Source organism: Actinia tenebrosa, unplaced genomic scaffold (assembly GCF_029948245.1).
Source record: "Actinia tenebrosa isolate PJP-AT-01 unplaced genomic scaffold, QUT_ActTen_1.0 PGA_scaffold6__47_contigs__length_16458017, whole genome shotgun sequence".
NCBI lineage: Eukaryota > Metazoa > Cnidaria > Anthozoa > Actiniaria > Actiniidae > Actinia > Actinia tenebrosa.
Genome location: NW_028292583.1, coordinates 5,976,250 through 5,996,157, shown reverse-complemented (window position 1 = coordinate 5,996,157; position 19,908 = coordinate 5,976,250). Strand labels below are relative to the sequence as shown.

Here is a 19,908-nt window from a genome sequence, read left to right as displayed (position 1 = left end):
TTTTTTTTGTTAATTTGAATTAATATTAAAAAAATGATCTTCCAAACTTACATAAAAATATATTTTAAAGATGATTAAATTTTTAGCAATGAAAAATGAGTGTCACAGAATTTTTGTATAAAGTCGTAGTAAGTCGTAGTATAATCGTAAAGTCATCGTAAGACAGTCGGATACAAATAAATTCAAATATCAAACGGCGCAAAACGTCGAACAGACGTGACAAGATGTTCGCTACAAATAGATTCGTTATTATTCTTATGATTTCCGTTTTCCTTATAGCTTCAGCATTTGAGATACCTTCAGAGGACAGATACAAAGCAGGAGAAAAGTCGCTTGAGGATTTCCAAACGAGGGCAAGACATAGCGACTGCTGGAAAAAGGCGATTGAAAATCTTGAAGTTGGATGCAAGAAGCTGACAGATATCGAACAGAGCTACTTAGCTGTTGCTTTTACGAACTGTCACTTTAAAAAATCAGGAAAGAGAACTTACAACTGCTCTAGAGATAAGAGCATAGAGGAGTGTACAAGTGGTATGGATGATTTGGCTTTTAATGCGTACACAACTTTTTTTACACACACAACGAATATCTGCTTTTACTTGCAAAGTCAAGCATGGCAAGAACGAACAGAGGACACGGTTTCTAAACTTTCACAAACATCTGAAGAAGTCGCTGGACAACTTGAGAACTCTATAAAGAATCAGTTGCTGGTCCTGAAGCATCAGAATCAATCTTTACAAAATCAAAAACGAATCATTGTTCATGAGCAAAAGTTATCAATGACTTTGAAGTCGTCCACCTCAGAGGCAAGGCAGGCGTTTGATGAGATGAAAACTAAGGCAAATGAACAGCGGGCAATTTTTACAGACACTTTTGATGGGATCTTTAAAAGTGTAGAAAGCATTAAACAGCTACAAGCCATGATTTTGGGGGAGTTCATCACTTTGCAATCTCTAGCATTTCATTTTGTAGCTATTTGTGTGTGTTATTTCTTCACCAGCAGTCCAAGAACTGCTAATGCTAGACTTGCATTGTTTATTGGATTAGTTGCTCTGATTGGTGTTGAGCGCATTATCACCTCAAGGAGTATTGGGGATGGAGATTCTATGGATACGGTAGTATTATCAACTGTATAGCACATTTTAGAGCAGTTTTTGTATGAGTGAAAAGTTTGCAGCATGAAGGTGGTAGTGACACAGCAAGGCATGCTCCAGTCCAAAAACTTCCTCCATCCAGTCAAATTCCCAAAAACCTATATTAACACGGCACGGATACAGCCAAGCTAAGGTCATGGCAGTACTGCGAGACCAATCACACTGATAAGAAAAAAATCAGCCAATCGATATTCTAGAAAACATCACAGTCAAGGCAAGGCCATGCACATGCTACTGAGCTATTCACAGTCTTACAAAAACTGCTCTAATAAGTTTCAGTAGTCATTATGGTACAACTCTAGAATTATTACCGCGCATCGATAGTGCATGATTTTTGAAAGGCTGCAGCCTACATGGTTAGCCTACACTCTGTACAGTGCTAGAGGGCTAAAGGTTAGGGTTAGGGTTAGGGTTACTCATATTTCAGAGTGAGAACTTAGGTTGAATTAGGGTTATCATGTGTAGCCAAATGACTAGAAAGGATAGCAGTCTGCTTTGGTGGGGTATTCTATAAGTACTCCTTCATTACCATGACATACTCTACATATATTCTCCTTAAATCGACCATTCTATTTCTTTTCATCCATTTGGTCATCCTGTAACAAAATTCACCTTTACAGTATAATGAAGGGTATCTAGTGCAAGGCAATAATAATTGTCTTTCGCTTTTTATAATTGGGTCTCGAGTTCAATTGCTCTACTCAAGATCATTTGTGAGGAAAGTTTGTTGGGCCTTGCAGTTGATTTAAGGGTTTTCTCTGGGTTGTTTGGTATTTCTCTCCCAGTCCTGTTATAAATAATAAGCCCATGACTAAGGTAATATATTTTCTCAAGCTGTCCAGTTACATATACAAATTGGACTTTAAAATCTTACTGTCATTTTCTCTTTCAGGAAGTTGTTCATCTTCGTTTATGGATGTGTCGAAAGATTTTTTTTTTAACTGCATCAGTTGGTCTTCTATGGGTGGCTTACAAATACAAAGACTTCAACAAAATCAACCACAATATGTTACTAGAAATTCAAAAACAAATCCGGGACCTCAAATATCTTCAATCTATGGACTCAAATATTAAATCAATAACAGAAGGTACTTCAGTACCCATGACAGCATTAACTGCTTCAAAGTCTTGGTGAGTCACAGGTTTTATTTACAGCCTGTTTCATGTTTCTGCAGCCTAAGCAACTGTTTGGCGTTTTGACTACTGCCAATCAAATTTACCACAGGCAGAGACGTGCATTCCCATCTCAAGTAATAAATATTCCCCCAACTTGACAGCCATTTTCCCATGGAAAAAAAATTACCACTCAAGATTGGAATGCATTTGATAGTGAGATGGTCCAGTTATCAATTGAATCTTGTGTGCAACGAATGAAGCAAGTTTTAGGACAAATTGCACTATGTGCCACCCTTGACTTTGTGAAACTTTCATCATGATTTCACTGAAGCTAGAACTGCTTTCTACACATGCAACCGAAACTTGTGTTGCAAACAAGTTTCAGGAAGAAATTGCTCTGGTGAACAATCCAATCAGAGCTGGCAACATTCCCAGCAAGCAGGCAACGTCAACATAACTGACGATAGTGGTTTCACAAAAATATTGTGCACACTGTGTAACACCCAAGCAAAAATTTTCTCGGAATACTTTTTCACACAACTTGCAACATGTAACAGGACCTTAATGTGTACGTATGTATATTAATTTATAGGGCTGGATCCCAGCATCGTAATACACAAAAAGCGACAGACTACCCAGATAGTGGAGACATAGTGGAAGTAGAAGATGGCTATGATGAAACATATGTACAGCAAGAAAATGATGATGAATCATCCTCATCTTCTGATTATGAAAGCCTTTATTCAGAGAGTATTGCAGACTTGAGTTTTAGTAATGGCAGCTTCATGGTCAAGCAGGGCATTGAAAATGAAACCTCAACTCCAACCAAGAGTCGCAGGAAATCTGGACAACAGGTTTCTACACCAAGGCAATCAGGATCTAGGTCCCAGGTCAGCATATTTTTCTATTTTTTGATAAATGGTTTCATTAAGATATGTATACATTCAATTGAAGAATTGTTGTCGGGTTCAGAAAATTAGAACATAGAAGCTGAAGTGGAAATGGAAATACGTTAATTAGATGCATGCTGTGACCGGCGACCCGTGGCATCATCCACTGTTTTCAAAACAGTGTGATTTATTTTGTTCAGGTTATTATTTTCAGAACTTTCAAGTGTTTCAAACCCTCCAAAATGAAGCTTTTAGGGACAGACCATTAGATTTGGGGGGGGGGGGGGGAGGGGGTTGGGCAATTTATTTTGTGCAGGAATTTTTCAGCCCCATGGCTGTGCAGGAATTTTTTTGGCCATAATTTGTTTTTTTTCTGGCACTTTTCTTATGCACTTTTTTTTTCACTTTTTAAAGCTATGCTTAAAATTTTGTTTTGGTTTCCACCCCCCCTTCCCCCCACCCCCCACTCAAAAATCTAATGGTCCGCCCCTTAGTTCAATTTTCTTTGAATAATAACATTTCAGTTGTAACTTTATTATCCTGTTTGTGTCTGTTCCTATCCAGACGTCACGCTCCAGCTTGACTCCATCACATTCCTACAACTTGCGCCCACGAAGAAGTGGGCAATTTAGCCCTAACAGTTCAAGCTTTATGAATATGCCAAGCCCTTCAACCCTGGAAGATTTGGTGAAATCTCTCAAGCAGAATACAGCAAGATATACTGCTGCTATGAAGAAGGATAAGATATCTGGAAAACAGCTGTTTTCTTCTGATGATGAATATTAAAGGATTCTTCGTACTAATTCCTCCCCTTCACCACCTCTCACCATTGAAAATACTGGCAATCAAGATCATGAGAGAAGGCTGTTTGTATATTAGGCAGTCTTCCACCATTTCTTCCCATTGCTGTGTTTTTAAAAATTTCTTTACTAATTTTCTAGTTATTTTAAATGGTGTGGGACAAAACAGTTATGCGATGCTTTCTAATTCACGTGGCACACCGTGGAACATTCCATTTCTGTGATTTGTATTTTCTTAGTAAACACAGTCTCTCCTAAAAGCTCAAGTGTATACTAGAAAACACATGTCAGGTGTCCCATGGGATATTCCATGCTTTGACAGTGACTCGAAACCATTGTATAACTAGCTACAAGGCTAAAATAACAGGCAGTCACCAGACAATGTCTGACCAGTATTGGAACCTGTCCAGTAAGATCCTTACCTTGCCGTTTATTTTGACCAGTAATATTGAGTCTGAAATGAGGTATGAATGAGCTAAGATTAATTTGCCTGATCATTATGGTCAGCGACTGACAAGCCATTATTTTTAACCCTGAACTAGTAAGTAACTATTGTACATATTTCTGGCCGAATCTCATTTTTATAAACTGATTATGAATTAGCAGGGTGAGGGGATGTTTAGGTTTTGACAAACTTTTTTACCCATTTTCATAATTTTCACAAAAAACCCAAATGCCAAGGGCTGTGTTCGTTGCAAAATTTTCAAGAAAATTTTAAGAGATGCTGACAATATAGTGTGTGCAACCATGTGACTCAAAATCCCTCGAGATATGAACAACAATGAAACAACCGCCATGTTGGTTGATCTAACAAGAGAAGCTAATGAGGAATGCTTTGTTACCTCAACCAAGATGGCGGCAATGACGTAACATGCACCTGTTCTTTACTTATCTATACATACTTCAATATTAAGAGCAAATACATGAAATTTTAATTAATGTATCTGAAATACAGGTCAAAACCTTTACTTAGTTTAAACTAAATTCTTTATTTTCTGTTAAACAGAGTTACATGTATGATAAAACAGCTGCCAAGTTTTAGCTTTGTTGCAACATTCCAACACTTTATAAGGTGATTCTTTTTATAATTGCAAGTATTTATGAATTCATGGCAAATTTAACTAGATACTAATGATAGTCAATGAGCACGAATCTCTACAGTACTTAAGGTTTTTCAGCTCCTCTAAAACTCCCTCTGATAATTTTTCCTTCAACATTTTCTATGAAACTGTAAGTATTTCAACAGATGAAAATAATAGAGTATTTTTTTTTTTCTTTCTTGTTGTTTTTATCAATTGCCTTGTTCTTATTTGTGTAGTACTCGGTTTTCCATTATGCTTTGTGCTAGAGATTCGTGCTGGTGCACATTGACTTTAGAGAAAGTCATTAGGTGTAGTTTTTTCCTGTTCAAATCAACTGCTTTTCTCTTAAGTATGATTTCTTTGTTTATATACTTTATGTATACTTGATTGAGAGGCTACAGTGTGTACCCTGATAGACAATGAAATTCCCACTGATAAAAATGTGCATAATCCGATATGGAAAACAGTGCACAAACTTTGCTAACACATGGCTTTTGAAAATATTTGCCAAAATCTGCACTCAATTATTTATAAATTACTCTAAACTCGTTCCTTGAGCTCAATCATTATGTTAAGTATAATAATAATAATCTAATTCCGCTTTTTAAGTTGTAAGTCAAAGCAGCTCAATTTGGAGGCCAAAAAAGAATTTCAATCTCATGAGAATTGGAAACCTATTGTTATGTCCTCCAAATATTGAGCTGCATTCTGACTAGCAATTTTTCCATAAACTAATGCTAAATTATATTTATCTATTTATAGATATCTGTTCTAAATATTTAATAGTGATCTTAATCTTGCTCAAACTTTTCCAGACATATACACAATATTTATAACAATGTTATATATTGTGTATATAAAAGTCTCTAAGATATAAATAAAGATGTTTGAAGCATTGCGATGGTTGATGATCGGTCCCTTACTAGTAGTAGAATCAGCTTGATACTATCCCTTACTATCTAGGCATTTTTTTAAAGGGTTGTTCAGATTGCTCCGTAGCCGTACTGAGGATTTGCCTGTCCATAGCACTGTTGACTGTAAGCTTGTTCTGTGGTATAATTCGGTACCTGGGTAAAATGAGCCGCGGTAGTAGTCGTATAAATCTGTCCTTGGGAAGGCGTTATGATGTAGCCTCCTCTTGGACTGTAATATCGTCTTCGACAAAGGCAGTATATGATGATGCTAAGTATGAAGATGAAGAAGCACACACCTACAACGATCCCGATTATCATAGGAATGGTATTATCATCACACATGTACTGGCAATACCCATCATCACAACACAACATCCCTGAACATTGGTCTGACATTGAGGGAACACTACACGTTCTTCCAGCGCAGTCTGTGCCATACACACATTGATAATTGCAGCAGACATGATTCAGTTTACACGCAGAACTATAACTGCACCGGTCATCATCAGCCAAAACGCATCCAGTTCCTATAAGGCAGGCTCCAAGGAAAAGAAAAAATTTAAAAGCCATGCTTGGTTCGTCAAAAATCATGGAGTCACTTTCGTTTTGAAAACACGGAAGCTGTAATGTTAGAGCGTAACCGCGTGATTACACTGTGACGTGCTAACAGCAGCGTGAGTGCGTACGTTTAAGGTGGCTGGACCCCCTCACGCTTGACCGCTACCTTCCACTTTTGGAAAAAAATCCACTTTTTTTCAAAAATCCCTACAAATGGAGGCATCTAGTATATAATTATGTGGTACGAAGCATTTTAGTGTTGAACGCTCTGCAAGGCTAAAATTATTTTCTAAACGAAAACAAATATTTCATCATAATCACATGTTATGACGTCCGATCTCACTAAAAATTGTATCAAACATTAATTCAATCTTTATGTGACTTATGTGCAAAAAAGATTTGCAATCGGATCAAACACGTTTATGCACCAGCGTTCCAAAAGTGGAAGGTAGCGGTCAAGCGTGAGGGGTCCAGCCACCTTTTAAGCCGTCCAGGCGATCGCGGAACTTACGGTTTGCTTGTAGGAACGCTCTCACTCCCTGAAAATCTTGAAATTAAGGTTCTCGATTTTCATTCCCGCGCCTTGAAAAGCAATTAGTGGTCAGTAAATTCCTGCTCTTTGAAAATTATACTGGGTGGTGGGAGAAGCCATGGGGAGGAAGCTCCCATAGGGGAAGGGGTGGGAAGTGTTTGTACACAGCTAGGCTAAGAGGAAGACCATGGAAAAACAGAACTGCCATTTGGGGGTATTAGTTTGAACCTCCTCTACTACAATGTATGATCAACATTGATCATTAGCACATGAAGATGATGACAAGTTGAAAGAATGACCATATAGAGTATGTTTCGGTTCACAAGTCACTGAGGAGGATATTGGGCCGGTAGGGCACAAGGACACTTTTGATCGCCTCTCTTTTACTACAGGCCGATATTTATTTACGTTTTTTCCTCATTAGCATATATATTTTTTCAAGCTACGAGCAAACCGACTCCAGAAATCGAAAAAGAATGTTTTGTTTAGTAACTACTGAAATTTTGAGAGTAACATGTTCAATATTTTGGGAGCAAAATGTTTGAAAACACTATAAATACAAAGAAATGTATGGTTGTGTGTGCTTTTCAGTAGTTACTAAATATGACATTCTCTTTCGATTTCTGGAGTCAGTTTGCTTGTAGCTTGAATTTTTTTTTATAATGAGGAAAAAACGTAAATAAAGATTCAGCTGATACATGCCCTCCTTCAAAACCAGCAACAAATAACAAGATACTGATATAATCTATAGTAAAATACTTTACGACTTTAATAGAAAATTGAACATCGTATATTTCATTATTAAACTCATTAATAATTAATGAGGAAAACACAACAGAAATCACGACCGTGTAGAGTTCTGTAAATCAGATACAGAATCCTGTTCATTTGCATAAACTTTAAGATGGAATTTCTTGGCCAGATTCACTTTTATCTTGAAAATTTTATGGAAACACAAAGGAACTAACCTAGACATTTGATAAGTAATCTATAGTATTCGTGTCCGTGTTGTATCCAATATACAAACTCTCGGCTACGCCTCGAGTTCGTATATCAGATACAACATGGCCACTCATACTCTATATATTACATCAAGGCAATAATGTTGTACAAATTTTTTCAACCACAAAGATCATATCCTAGCTCTTGTCTCAACCAGCCACATTGCAGAAAGTGGGTGGACACATGTATGTGATTATGCCTTTTGTCATATTTTTTCTTATATTATATCAAAGCTTGTACCTTAATACCCAGTTTCGAGTCCTCTTTGGTCAGCCTTTTAGTCTTGATTGTGCCTTATAGTATTATCTATTCAACCAAAATCTGTTGCAATTTAATCAACTTCTATTGATCCATAGCATTTACATTCCTTACTATGCAGTGTACCTTAATCAAAACAAAGAACAAACCCGTCAGCACATAATCGAGGCTAAGACAGAGCAATGGCGAATAAACTCGAAATGGGAATATTAGCTACTCCTATTCAAAAAATGGATAATTTACATACACATATAAATCAAATTTATAAAATTGATGAAATGAAAAAAATCTTAATGATTGTTCTAATGTTAACATGAAGCTCTGGCTTCCATTTCATGGATCTTTTCAGTGAAAAATCTGTGTTTAATTTCATTCATGACGTCAAATATGTCTCAAATTACAGCATCAAAAACGCAATATACACAGTATATACAAGTGTTTCTCCCTTCTTTGTTTGATGTTCTGACGTTTTTCTACATAGAAGGTGCAGAGGCTTGTGGATAATTGTTTTTCTGATCTGTACATCCGTTCCCCATCGCTACTACCGCAGGAACTTCTTCATAAGGGGGAGGTTGAGCGACAGACATTGGTGGCGGAGCATTACTTCCGCTTTGGTAGGCCCCTGCAATTGGGTTTGTAGCTCCATATCCAGGATATTGCGGCGGTGGTCGTACGTATCCTTGCTGGTAGCCATAGGGCTGTTGTCCTTGATAAGGTCCTTGATGAGGATAGTTGGGTACTCGTCTGTAATTCCGTGTTGTCGTGGTGGTCGTAGTTCGGGCGATCACTCTTTGCCCAAGTATAGGACGTTGCACTGTTCGGACTGTTTGCCTTCGGCGACAACAAATGACGATCACACAGAACAAGAATATGCCAAATATAATACTAAAAACAGCTCCAATTATAACGCCCACGTTGTCGCTACAGCTATCTGAACAAGAACTACCACAACAGACTTCGCCGAAAGAGCAATCGGAATCCGAATAGCAGTAATTTCCTAAGCAGTTTGAGCCGTAAAGACATAAGCCGTTACAGCAAACTTGGTCGTAATCACAACCACAGAACATCGCTGAAGTGCAGAAATAGTTTACTGAGAAGAGGGTATAAAGCAGAAGAATTCTCAATCCCATGGTCGATCGATCTCTTTCGTAATGAGTCTTGCAAATATTAATTGCGATTCTTGCATGTAAATCTATACTTGCGAGCTCCTTCCCAGTTTCGCTCTGCAATCGTGTACGGAAATGACATATGGGATGACGTAATCTATTTATTTTAAGCATTTAACAATATCGCGTGACCTTGAATCTTTATTCGCAAACCCAAAAGACCGTGTAGGAGACTGGTGTAATAAACATGCAAACGATGCCGGTTAGGTTCTAGTTAATCCCAGTTGCTGAGATTGTTATATGTTAGGATATAACCTTTCAAAAGCTGATTGGGAAAAAATGACACTTTGGGATACCTGTGTCATTTTTAATTTATTAATTATTTAACAGAGCTTATGACATTAACAGGGGCGGATCCAGAATTGTGTTCAGGGAGGGGTGCTGCGCACAAAGTTAACCCAGGGAGGGGTGCACCAATTAGAATCAAAGGGAAAAAACAGTATTGATTATCTTCGAAGTAGGGGCACAAAGTGGAACCATTGAGGGGTGCGCACCCCCTGTACTCCTCTCCTTGATCCGCCTCTGCAACGTACTATGATACACCTCCGTAAACAACCAAGTTCTCTATGAGTAGAGAACACGATACATCACAAACAAAAAAAAAAAAAAAAAAAAAAAAAAATCTCATGAACTCACAACTATTTTGTCAGGAGGGTTTTTCCCCCAGGTTCTCTAGTGGCATATATGCACGAGAAACCACTATATATTTTCCCTCGTTCTTAACATTTACAGGTTCTTATTTACGAGTCAAAACGATTGTTCCTGTTATAGTGTTTTTAATTTAATTTTAAAATATAAAAAATGTTTTTAAATAGTGAGCTATTTTAATTGAGTAGAAAAATTCAGTACAAAATTAATTAATAACTGCATGGTTTCCAATTTGGCTTACAACATGAAAGTTAAATTAATGATTACAATATACGATTCAACTACATCATACTGAAATAGATATATGAAATTGAAAATTACAATTGATCAAATCAAAATTGACGTTTGAAATATAATAAAGGAATCAAGTTCTAGCTGTGAATTTAGAAAGAGTTAGAAAAGGAAAGATTTGATGGAAAGCTTGTAAGATTTAGAAGGGAGGGAGAGATAATTCCAAAGAACTGATCCACTGTATGAGAAAGTCCGTCTGCCACACTAGCATTTTTTACATTTTATGGCTCTTTACATAAGCCTGACTAGCTCATTTGTCATCTACAGACACTCCTGTATGACTATACGCCCATGCATTAGGTTGCCCTATGGCTCCATAAAATTGTTGCTGTAAAGTTGTTATACACGCGGATATTGCATGCCTTGGTGAATCTGGTCCCACGTAGATATAAGATCATATAAAGTTGGTTTGAGTTTGTCATTCACGATCAGTACTGCACAATATCTTGACAATAATTATGATCACGATCAAGATCATGATTATGAAGGCGGCAAGGCCAAATACAACAAGAGCTATAACCAATGTGAAGTTTTTGATACCACATATGGCATCGCCGGAACATTTATGTTCACAGCAGTGTTGATTTTGGAAGCAATCTGAGTCGACAATACATGACTGTCCAACACATTTTTGGCCATCTGAGCACTTATTATCGCAGCACACCCTACCCAAAGCGGAGCAATCTGAATTACTCTTACATGAATGGTCTTCGCAGTCAGAACTATCCAAACACTTATCATGACTGCGACATACGCTTACCATAATCAATGCCAATACCAAGAGAGTTCTCACTGCCATGATTGATCTGGCGTATCGTATCGAGGTACACCTGCTTCAGTAAAGGACCTTAGAATTTCCGTTGTCTCTCAGATATACGTAGGAAGTTTCCAATGCTAAGAACATTCGCGGACAATTGCGAAGTAAATATATGTCAAAATGTCAAAACGTCAAAATGTAGAATTTCCGTTGCCTCTCAGATAAATATAGGGAGTCCCCATTGCTTGTCAAAGTATGTAATTAAGAGAAATGGTCGAGTCAGAGGCGGGGGGGGGGGGGGGGGGGGTAGGTCATGAAATGCCTTCGCATTTGGTGAAAGTGGCTTTTTACCACGAGTGCGGTTGGTATTTCCTATACATACCGAATGACCTTTGCGCTGCAGCTTAATTCATGATATTTTAATTTGTTCAGAATTAGCATTAATAAGAAAATTCTTATATTACAAAATTAAGACCTCCTTTGCTCTGCTGCAACTTAATTTCTTTTTCTTTTTCGAAAATAAACATAGTGATTATTTTTTCTTCCTTTCGCGTTGGCCTAGCTGGTGACAGATTTTTCGATGGTAAGAAATTTATACTGTATCATGGTTTTCCTGTGTCAAAACATGGTAATCTTCCTTGCTTTCTACGGTCCTATCCCTATCATTTAAAAATTGAATACACGATCCTTAACTAGCCTTATTATTATTTATTTATTTATCCTTTTAATTTTATTTCTATGACCTAAAAAATCGTTTACTCTCTTTGTTTGAGGTAACGTTGTTTCGCTTGCTTTGCTGTTGTTTCCCTTTTCAGTGTCAAGACAATTGCTTAGAAAAAATAACAAAATACGTTGAAATTATTCTGACTGTTAGCATTCTCATGCCCAGACCTTTCAAAAAATCGATTTTTCATTATAGAAAGCTGAGAAAGCCTTGGGTACGAGAATGGACTGTTAGTTACTACGGTTTTCGATTTTTTGCGAACTCGGACATTTCAACGGCTTGTTGTGAAAGTAAGTTACAGTAAGTCAAAAGACAGTAAGTCAAAAGACGTTTTTGGGAATGATGAGGGTGAATTTTGCCTGTAGAAACAAATCAAAAATACATTGACTATGCACAGGTCACGATCGATGTTTTAGCTCTTAATAAATTCACCATGACAAGTAACAAGTTAAAATACCACTATCTAAAATATATGTTTATTGTTTATTCTGCTTGGCATTGCACGAGAATCCCTTTTATCGTTATAAAGTACTTTACAATAAAACTTTAAAAAGTAAAAAGAAAAAAGATAAATAAATAAATGAATAAAACGACATTAACTTCTTCTTTCGTATTTTTTTGAAAGAATCACCTGTGTATTTATACTGAAACAATTATTCACCTCAAGCTCAAATAAACCTTCATAACTTAGAGACGCATCACTCAAATCAAGAAATATTTTACGATTCAACTATTCACTTCATGTAGAATCAGTACTGAAAGTATTGTTGAAGGGTTCATTTGCACTTTAAACCGATTGTTCTGCCGTATGGTCGGTGTCGACCAAAGGAGTTTCATCTCTTTCACTGTCCGCTGCCTTTGCCAGCCTCTTTCGTTTTCTGTTGTACAAATATATTACTGCGACAACACAAATAATGCATGTAAATGCTGTAAGGAGTATAATCAGTAGAGAAGTCATCATTTTTGAAGTTGTTGTATTGCACTTGAAACCATCGACGCCCTTATGGTTGCAGCAATCTTTTCCTTTAGGGCAATCGTAGTCAGCAGCACAAAACTGTTCTGCGCAGTCATTCACAGAACCATGGACGCACATGTGGTTGCAGCAAGCTTGTCTTAAAGCACAATCTAAGTGAGTGTCGCAATATGATCCTTCATAGTCCGAAAATGGTACACACTTGTTATTGCAGCAAGCTTCTGAATTTTCTTCAGAACAGTCTAAGTCAGTATCACAAGACCTTCCTATGCAGCTAGAACCATAGATACACGTATCATTACAGCAAGCTTGTCCTGTGGAACAATCAAATTTAGTATGACAAGACTTTCCTCTGCAATCAGAATCATCCACACACTTATGGTTGCAGCAAGACTGTTCTGAAGAGCAATCAGAATCATATTCACAAGACTGTGCTCTGCAATCAGAACCGTTCACACATTTATCATGGCAGCAAACTTGTTCTGCAAAGCAGTCGTCGTTAATTATACAAGACTGGAACTTCTCATCACAGTAGGAAACGGTTGAACACTTCTTGTTGCAACAAAGCTGGCCTTTTGAGCAATCACTATATCTGTTGCAAAACAGACCTTTGCAGTCCGAACCGCGTACACACTTTTCTCTACAGCAAGCGTGTCCAGCTGGGCAATCTAGGTCAGATAAGCATGACTGTTCAGCACAAAACGAGCCAATATTCAAACACTTTTCGTTGCAACAGCTTTGGCCTATGGAGCAATCAGAAGCCCTAACGCAGGATTGTCCACTACAGTCAGAAGCATCGACGCATCGATAGCCACAACACGCCTGGCCAGAATCACAACCAAAACGGCACCCAGAAATAGGGAGGTTTGTGTTTAGCAAAATCATCAACCATATAATGACGTTGAGGGAGATTTCCATGGTTGCTTCACGCCAATCAAACGGAATTGCATGCGACTTTTGATCTTCGCTTCTTGATACTAAACTCAAAGCAAAGCCCTCGTGCTCTAAAGCTAAAGGAAGTTCTTAGCGATTGCTTCGACCGCATGCCATATTCGAACGTGTCGCCTATATTTAGTCGGAGTAGCGCTATTTCGCTTTAACCTGGTTGCCTAAAATAGCTAAGTGAAAAGATAGATTAAGTGTTTTTTCTTCCCCCCAATTGCATTTTATTTTATCTTTTGCATTTTTTTAGTCAAACACGAGTCTTATTTATCTCTACTAGTTCTTTTCATTAATTCCGAAGAATTTTTTTGCTTGTCAACTGACGCTTAATATTTGTGCCGTAAACGAGATGATTTTAGAATTTTACTGTCTATTGAATGACTTTAGAAATTGTTTTCTCTGTTCAGTTCAATATATATATTGCCATCAATTTCATTTTCTATAAAATAATGAGTTGATCTAAGATCTCTTTCAATCTGTGAGGGTTCATTTTGACGCAACTACGAGGCTAGGGAGATGTAGATTTTAAAACTAATATAATAACTGTAAAAATAGCCTGTTAACTGAAACGACTCATGACTTGAATCGAATCTTTGATATGTATGTGGAATCCTGTCAGCAGCTACATGATGATGCCATGCACATACTATACCTAACCGACTCAGACAAACAAAACGTACTAAACTGTTTAGTTATCAGACTTTTTGTTAATAAATTGTTTTCAGTTTTCCAGGACAAACCGCATTGAAGAAAAAAGAGAGAAACGGAAGAGAAGAGGAAGGAAGGAATAACCGGCGCAGACACGAGTGAAAAACGTCTGCGCATGCCCTGAATCCGTATGCAAATTACTCAAAACATATGTAAATTTGACTTTCAAACATGCCTGGTAAATTGAACTTCACAAAATGCGAAAATACATATTATGTTTGTTAATACAGTATCTTGGTCTGACAAAAGTATACTCGCCAAATTTTTATGTATACTTGGAGAAAACAAACATTTATTTTCTCACTCAAACTCTTACAAAACGTGCTGAAGTGCACGCATGCGCAAACGTTTCCCATTCGTGTCACCAGCGTACGGATCAAAGCAAAGAAGATGAAACTAGAAGGAACTAAAACACACTAAAAATGCAGTAAGAGAACCAAAACTAAACATACCGCTCGCCCAGGCCGGCCAATGCGACCCGATTCCAGTGGAATTTTTAGTGGATAAAGGCAGGGCCGTAAACAGGGGGAGCACAGGATGCACATGCACCCCTCCATAAAAGCTTAAGGTCTGCTCATCCATCTCCTTTTGCTCTAAGATTGCATGTAAATGTATTTTGATTAAATGAAGACCACTTTCCATCTCCATCTTACTACATCTTATAGCATTTTTAAGAATCACTCACCCATTATTCCTTTTTTGTTTTTGTTTTGTTTTGTTTTGTTTTGTTTTGCTTTGCTTTGTTTTGTTTTGTTTTGTTTTGTTTTGTTTTGTTTTGTTTTGTTTTGTTTTGTTTTGTTTTGTTTTGTTTTGTTTTGTTTTGTTTTGTTTTGTTTTGTTTTGTTTTGTTTTGTTTTTGTTTTTGTTTTGTTTTTGTTTTGTTTTTTTGTTTTTTTTGGTTCTGTAAAATTTTTTTGGTTACCTTTATTTATCTATTTATTTATTTATTTGTTTATTTATTTATTTTTTTGTTTGTTTGCTTGCTTGTTTGTTTGTTTGTTTGTTTGTATATTCATTTATTTATTTTTGGTTCTGCTATTATTTTTGGTTACCTTTTTGGGGGGGAGGGGGGGGGGGAGGGAGGTTCTGCAAATTATTGCCTGTGCACCTCCCCTGCAAGATCCCTGCTTACGCCCCTCAAAGGGCCGCCATTCTGAAATGCCACTGCAAAATCCCATGCATATATTTCAGTGTTTTGATTTATATCAAACTGTTAGATTTTTGAGAACAACTTCCGCACACGAAAATTAAGAAAACAATAACCCAAAAACACTAAAACGATTTAAAGACGATTTGCTTGTGGGCATGCATGGCAATTTTCATACTTATGCACTCAAGCAAAAATATATTACAAGAAGAAGAAGAAGACAAGCACGTGGTTTCCACTTGAGTTTGGATCATTTCAGGTTTTAATACAGTACAGACGTATAGAAAACTGACTTCGATTTGTTAAGCTTAAAAACACAACAAAATTCTAGCTTGGCCTTTCTGTGGGGTTAGCAACTAAATCATGGCAGTGTGATGTACGTATTTTGACTAGTAATGGGGGGAGGGGGAGGGGGGAGGGGAGGGAAGGGGAGGGGAGGGGAGGGGAGGGGAGGGGGAGGGGAGGAGGGAGTGTCTTCTTCGACGAGTCACGCATACACAACAAATCACGATGGCGCTTATAATACAAAAAAAAAAAAAAAAGATGTTCCCAACAGCATAGCACCTTAATAAGTTTGATAAAAACTATTCAGTTATTTCTCTCAATTATATTCTTTTCCAGTGTATTATATTCTATCCCATTTTATTCCACTACGAATTTTTTGGATTCCAGCCGTTTTTAATTGATTTATTCAATTCGATTTTGTTCCATTCTATTCTTTCTTTACCAGCTCATTTTATTCTCTTTAACTGCGTGCCAATTTATTCTCCTCTACTTAATGCTATTCTATCATAATTCGCTTTAATTTTTTCACTATTTAAAGAGGTAGCACTTAAGAATAAATAAATATATTATAAGACCATAGAATTATGAATTATTATTATATATTTATTCTTGTCTTAGAAATGTATTGATAGAAATTGTTATGGAATAGGCTCGAGAATTGTTCTAGGCAAAAGTACTATTGTGATGCAATAAAATTTAATATAACCTTCTTTCGTTGTACTGTAAGCATACAAATTTTCCCGCTTTCCCGTGAGTATTACGTCAAAATTAAACCTATGAACATTGATTGACAACTCCCAATTATCTCAATTGATTGACAACTCCGAAGAATATCGATTCTTCATTGGTTGAATCAGACAAAGACAGCGGGTAAAATGACTTCCTATTGGCTGAATAGCCTGAGTTGCACTCTGCGGGCTTTTTAACTCAAGGCGGCAAAAAGTTGAGGCTGCTCACGTTCAAAGGACTGCAAGACTTCCACGAGGTAAGATGAAATATTTTTATTCATTATAAAACAGCTGAATTCTAACTTTTAAAAACCTCAAGTAAACAGAAGTTTGCTAGAAATGCTTAAGAAAAAGAAGAGTCTTTCTGTTCAGATTGATATTTTCAAACATATAGTTCTTCAAAAGCGAATAAAGGCTTGCAACTCGGTTGAAGTTTTGGACAGCACGCCTCAAATTCAATATCTGAAGCTTAATTGTAACTAATGATCCCCAACAACGGATAAATTAGAAAGAACAACGGTTTTCATAAAAGTTTAAACCAGTTCTCAGCAGTTTAATTAAATTTGTTCGTTGAAAATCGAAATATTCTGCATGAGGTTTGCGTTGTATGGAGGCAAATTTGTATTCCCAAGCGAACGATTTCGTGAATGAAAAAATACACAAAAAACTTCATTTAAATTCCATATTCCTGCCTTTAAACTGCTATGGGCTAAATTTGTATTAGAAATTAAAAATTACTTATTTTGAAACAAAAGAGAGAGTTTTCAAACGTTAAAATACCGAGGTGGATCGGCTAATCTTTGGGAGGCAAACCAGTACGTATTTCAAATTGTAATTTTTGACCCCAAAGACATGTAAAACAGAATAAAGTTTTACTTCAAAATTGTCTTATGAAACTCTAAACCATTTTTTTAGTCTTAAAACAAATCATTTTGGTACTTTTTCTTTGAAAATTGATTTTTTTTGCATGAAGCATGTCGACCATGCAGAGTGCGACGTGTGGAAAATTTGAACTTTCCCGCCAACGACTTCGTGAATGAAAATAGTCTTGTAAAACCACATTTAGCTTAATTCTAACTTCCTGTCTTTAACCTTCTATGTGCTAAACTGGCGTTACGAACTTGAACTTTTTATTAGTTTTGAAAAAATATGAAAATTTTGTAAGCGCTAATACCTAGGTCTAGCTTCGCGAGTCAAATTCAATGGCTATACTGATCTCATCAGTAATTGTAACTTTTGACTCCCAATATGAACATAAAGCAATAACAATTTTGCACTAATACTGCTTTTATGAAATTCTAAGTTCAACTGTTTTATCGTTAAATGAGCTCATTTAGTATTTTTTGAAAATAGAAAAATTCTGCATGACGTGAAGCATGCGTTGCGTGGAGGCGAATTTGAACTTCGATGCAAACGTGGACTTCGTGGATGAAAAAAAAGCTAAAACCAAACACACACGCGCAAAAAAAAAAAGCACACACACACACACACACACACACACACACACACACACACACACAAAAGACCACAATTATCTTCCTGTCTTGAAACTCCTAACTGATACGCTGGATTTAAAAACTCAAAACATTCCAGTAAACTAGAAACTAGAGATATCTCATAAGCTAAATGCCGAGGTCTTTGTCAATCACGTTGTCTTATGGCGCGAAAACTTTATTGCGGCTTGTCTTCCTCACTCACGTAGCTTTTCTACGATAAATATTGTATTTTATTCAACCAAATAGCTAACTTTTGACTGCTTTTTAGGATTTCAGATGTAAGACGACGACTTCGCAATTTCAATTTCAGTTAAGAGGTAAGGAAAAACGTTTTGGGACTTTTTACTTTGTTAGAATAATGAATTATGAATTTTATACCAAGAAAAAAAAGCATATCAAAACGCTATTGAAAAACCTTACTTTTTTTAACTTTTCGGTTAGATTTAATAACTTTTTTTTTGTGAGAATTTTCTGTGTTTAATTGAAATGCTTGATTTTAAAGAAAACGGAACCCGACAACTGGAAAAAAAAAAAAAAAAAAGAAAAGAAAGAAAGAAAGAGAAACGAGAACCTCGATTAATTATGAAGTAGGAAAGGCATTTATCTGTCTCTTTGGCCATTTGTCTATAAAAAAATAAATAATCAAGGACAATAAATATGCATAAAATGTTTTTGTTCATTATGGGGGGGGGGGGGGGGGGAGGCTGTCGGCTATTTAATTTTACGTTGTTTTTTTTTTTTTTTTTTTTTTTTTCACGTGTAACAAGGAGTACCTATTGAACCTATTGTACCTATAGGTACACTGCTTTTGGGCAGTTAGAATCAGAGTAATTTAATAGTTTGGTTTACTTATATCGGTAATATTTGATCTTTGATATTTACATAGTTTATCTTAACTGCTATTCACGATATTTTTTGCGCACTGTAGACATATAATATATTGATGAGAGTTTTTCTCAAGTCCGATTCAAAATATTACTTGCGCACTGTACTATATAGATTATCTTATGTAATATTTCTCCACACTATAAAGACATATAACATATTTATGTAGTTTTTCTCAACTCCAATTGAAATTATTTGTATGCGCACTATAGACATTATGGCGCCTCTCAAAGTCCAACCCTACGTCCTCGTCCGTGAGAGGTGGAAACGGGTTAAGCCGGCAAACAGGGCTCTGGCAATCTTGTGTGTCGGATCAGCAACTGCTCTCGGCTATATACGTCACCTTAGCGTATTAGAGCGAACTGTTAATGAAGATGTGAACATTTTAAACATGTAGACATTGTAAACTTATTCAAGTAGTTTATCGTAAATCTGATTCATGATATTATATTGCCAACAGTAATTATGTGTTATAATTCCCTGAGTTATCTTCACTCCGATTCATAATATAATTGCGCACTGTACATATGGTATATTTGCTTGATATAGCTTAACTCCGGTTAATTTCATTATTTGCGGACTGTAAAATATGGATACTTACTTAGTTTATTTTCATTCTGGTTCAATATATCATATACACACTGTATATATGTTATGTTTGCGTGGTTTAACATAAATCCGACTCATGCTATCATTTGAGCACTGTGGATATGGTAAATTCTCGTACTTTATCTTCAATCCATTTTAATGTGGGATTTGCGCACTGTAGAAATACTATATTTTAAAGATAAAATTTGTTATATCTCCAATTCATAGCATTATTTTTTCATTGTAGATATGGTATATTCGTAC

At 36.5% G+C, this 19,908-nt stretch overlaps 3 protein-coding genes across 3 annotated transcripts; 1 reads left to right on the top strand and 2 right to left on the bottom strand.

The window, feature by feature from the left end:
- Nucleotides 1–215: 215 nt before the first annotated feature.
- On the top strand, nucleotides 216–6,049 carry LOC116286675 (uncharacterized). Its single transcript, XM_031693242.2, has 4 exons — nucleotides 216–1,115; nucleotides 2,047–2,285; nucleotides 2,863–3,160; nucleotides 3,725–6,049. Exons 1-4 carry the CDS (start codon nucleotides 225–227, stop codon nucleotides 3,944–3,946), a joined length of 1,650 nt encoding a protein of 549 aa, XP_031549102.2. The 5' UTR covers nucleotides 216–224; the 3' UTR covers nucleotides 3,947–6,049.
- Nucleotides 6,050–7,785: 1,736 nt separating this feature from the next.
- Nucleotides 7,786–9,534, bottom strand: LOC116286662 (uncharacterized). The gene has a single exon (XM_031693229.2). The coding sequence runs from the start codon at nucleotides 9,434–9,436 to the stop codon at nucleotides 8,780–8,782; it is 657 nt and encodes a 218-aa protein (XP_031549089.2). The 5' UTR covers nucleotides 9,437–9,534; the 3' UTR covers nucleotides 7,786–8,779.
- Nucleotides 9,535–12,352: 2,818 nt separating this feature from the next.
- Nucleotides 12,353–13,899, bottom strand: LOC116286666 (uncharacterized). The gene has a single exon (XM_031693233.2). It carries the CDS (start codon nucleotides 13,781–13,783, stop codon nucleotides 12,680–12,682), a length of 1,104 nt encoding a protein of 367 aa, XP_031549093.1. The 5' UTR covers nucleotides 13,784–13,899; the 3' UTR covers nucleotides 12,353–12,679.
- Between the last annotated feature and the right edge of the window lie 6,009 nt (nucleotides 13,900–19,908).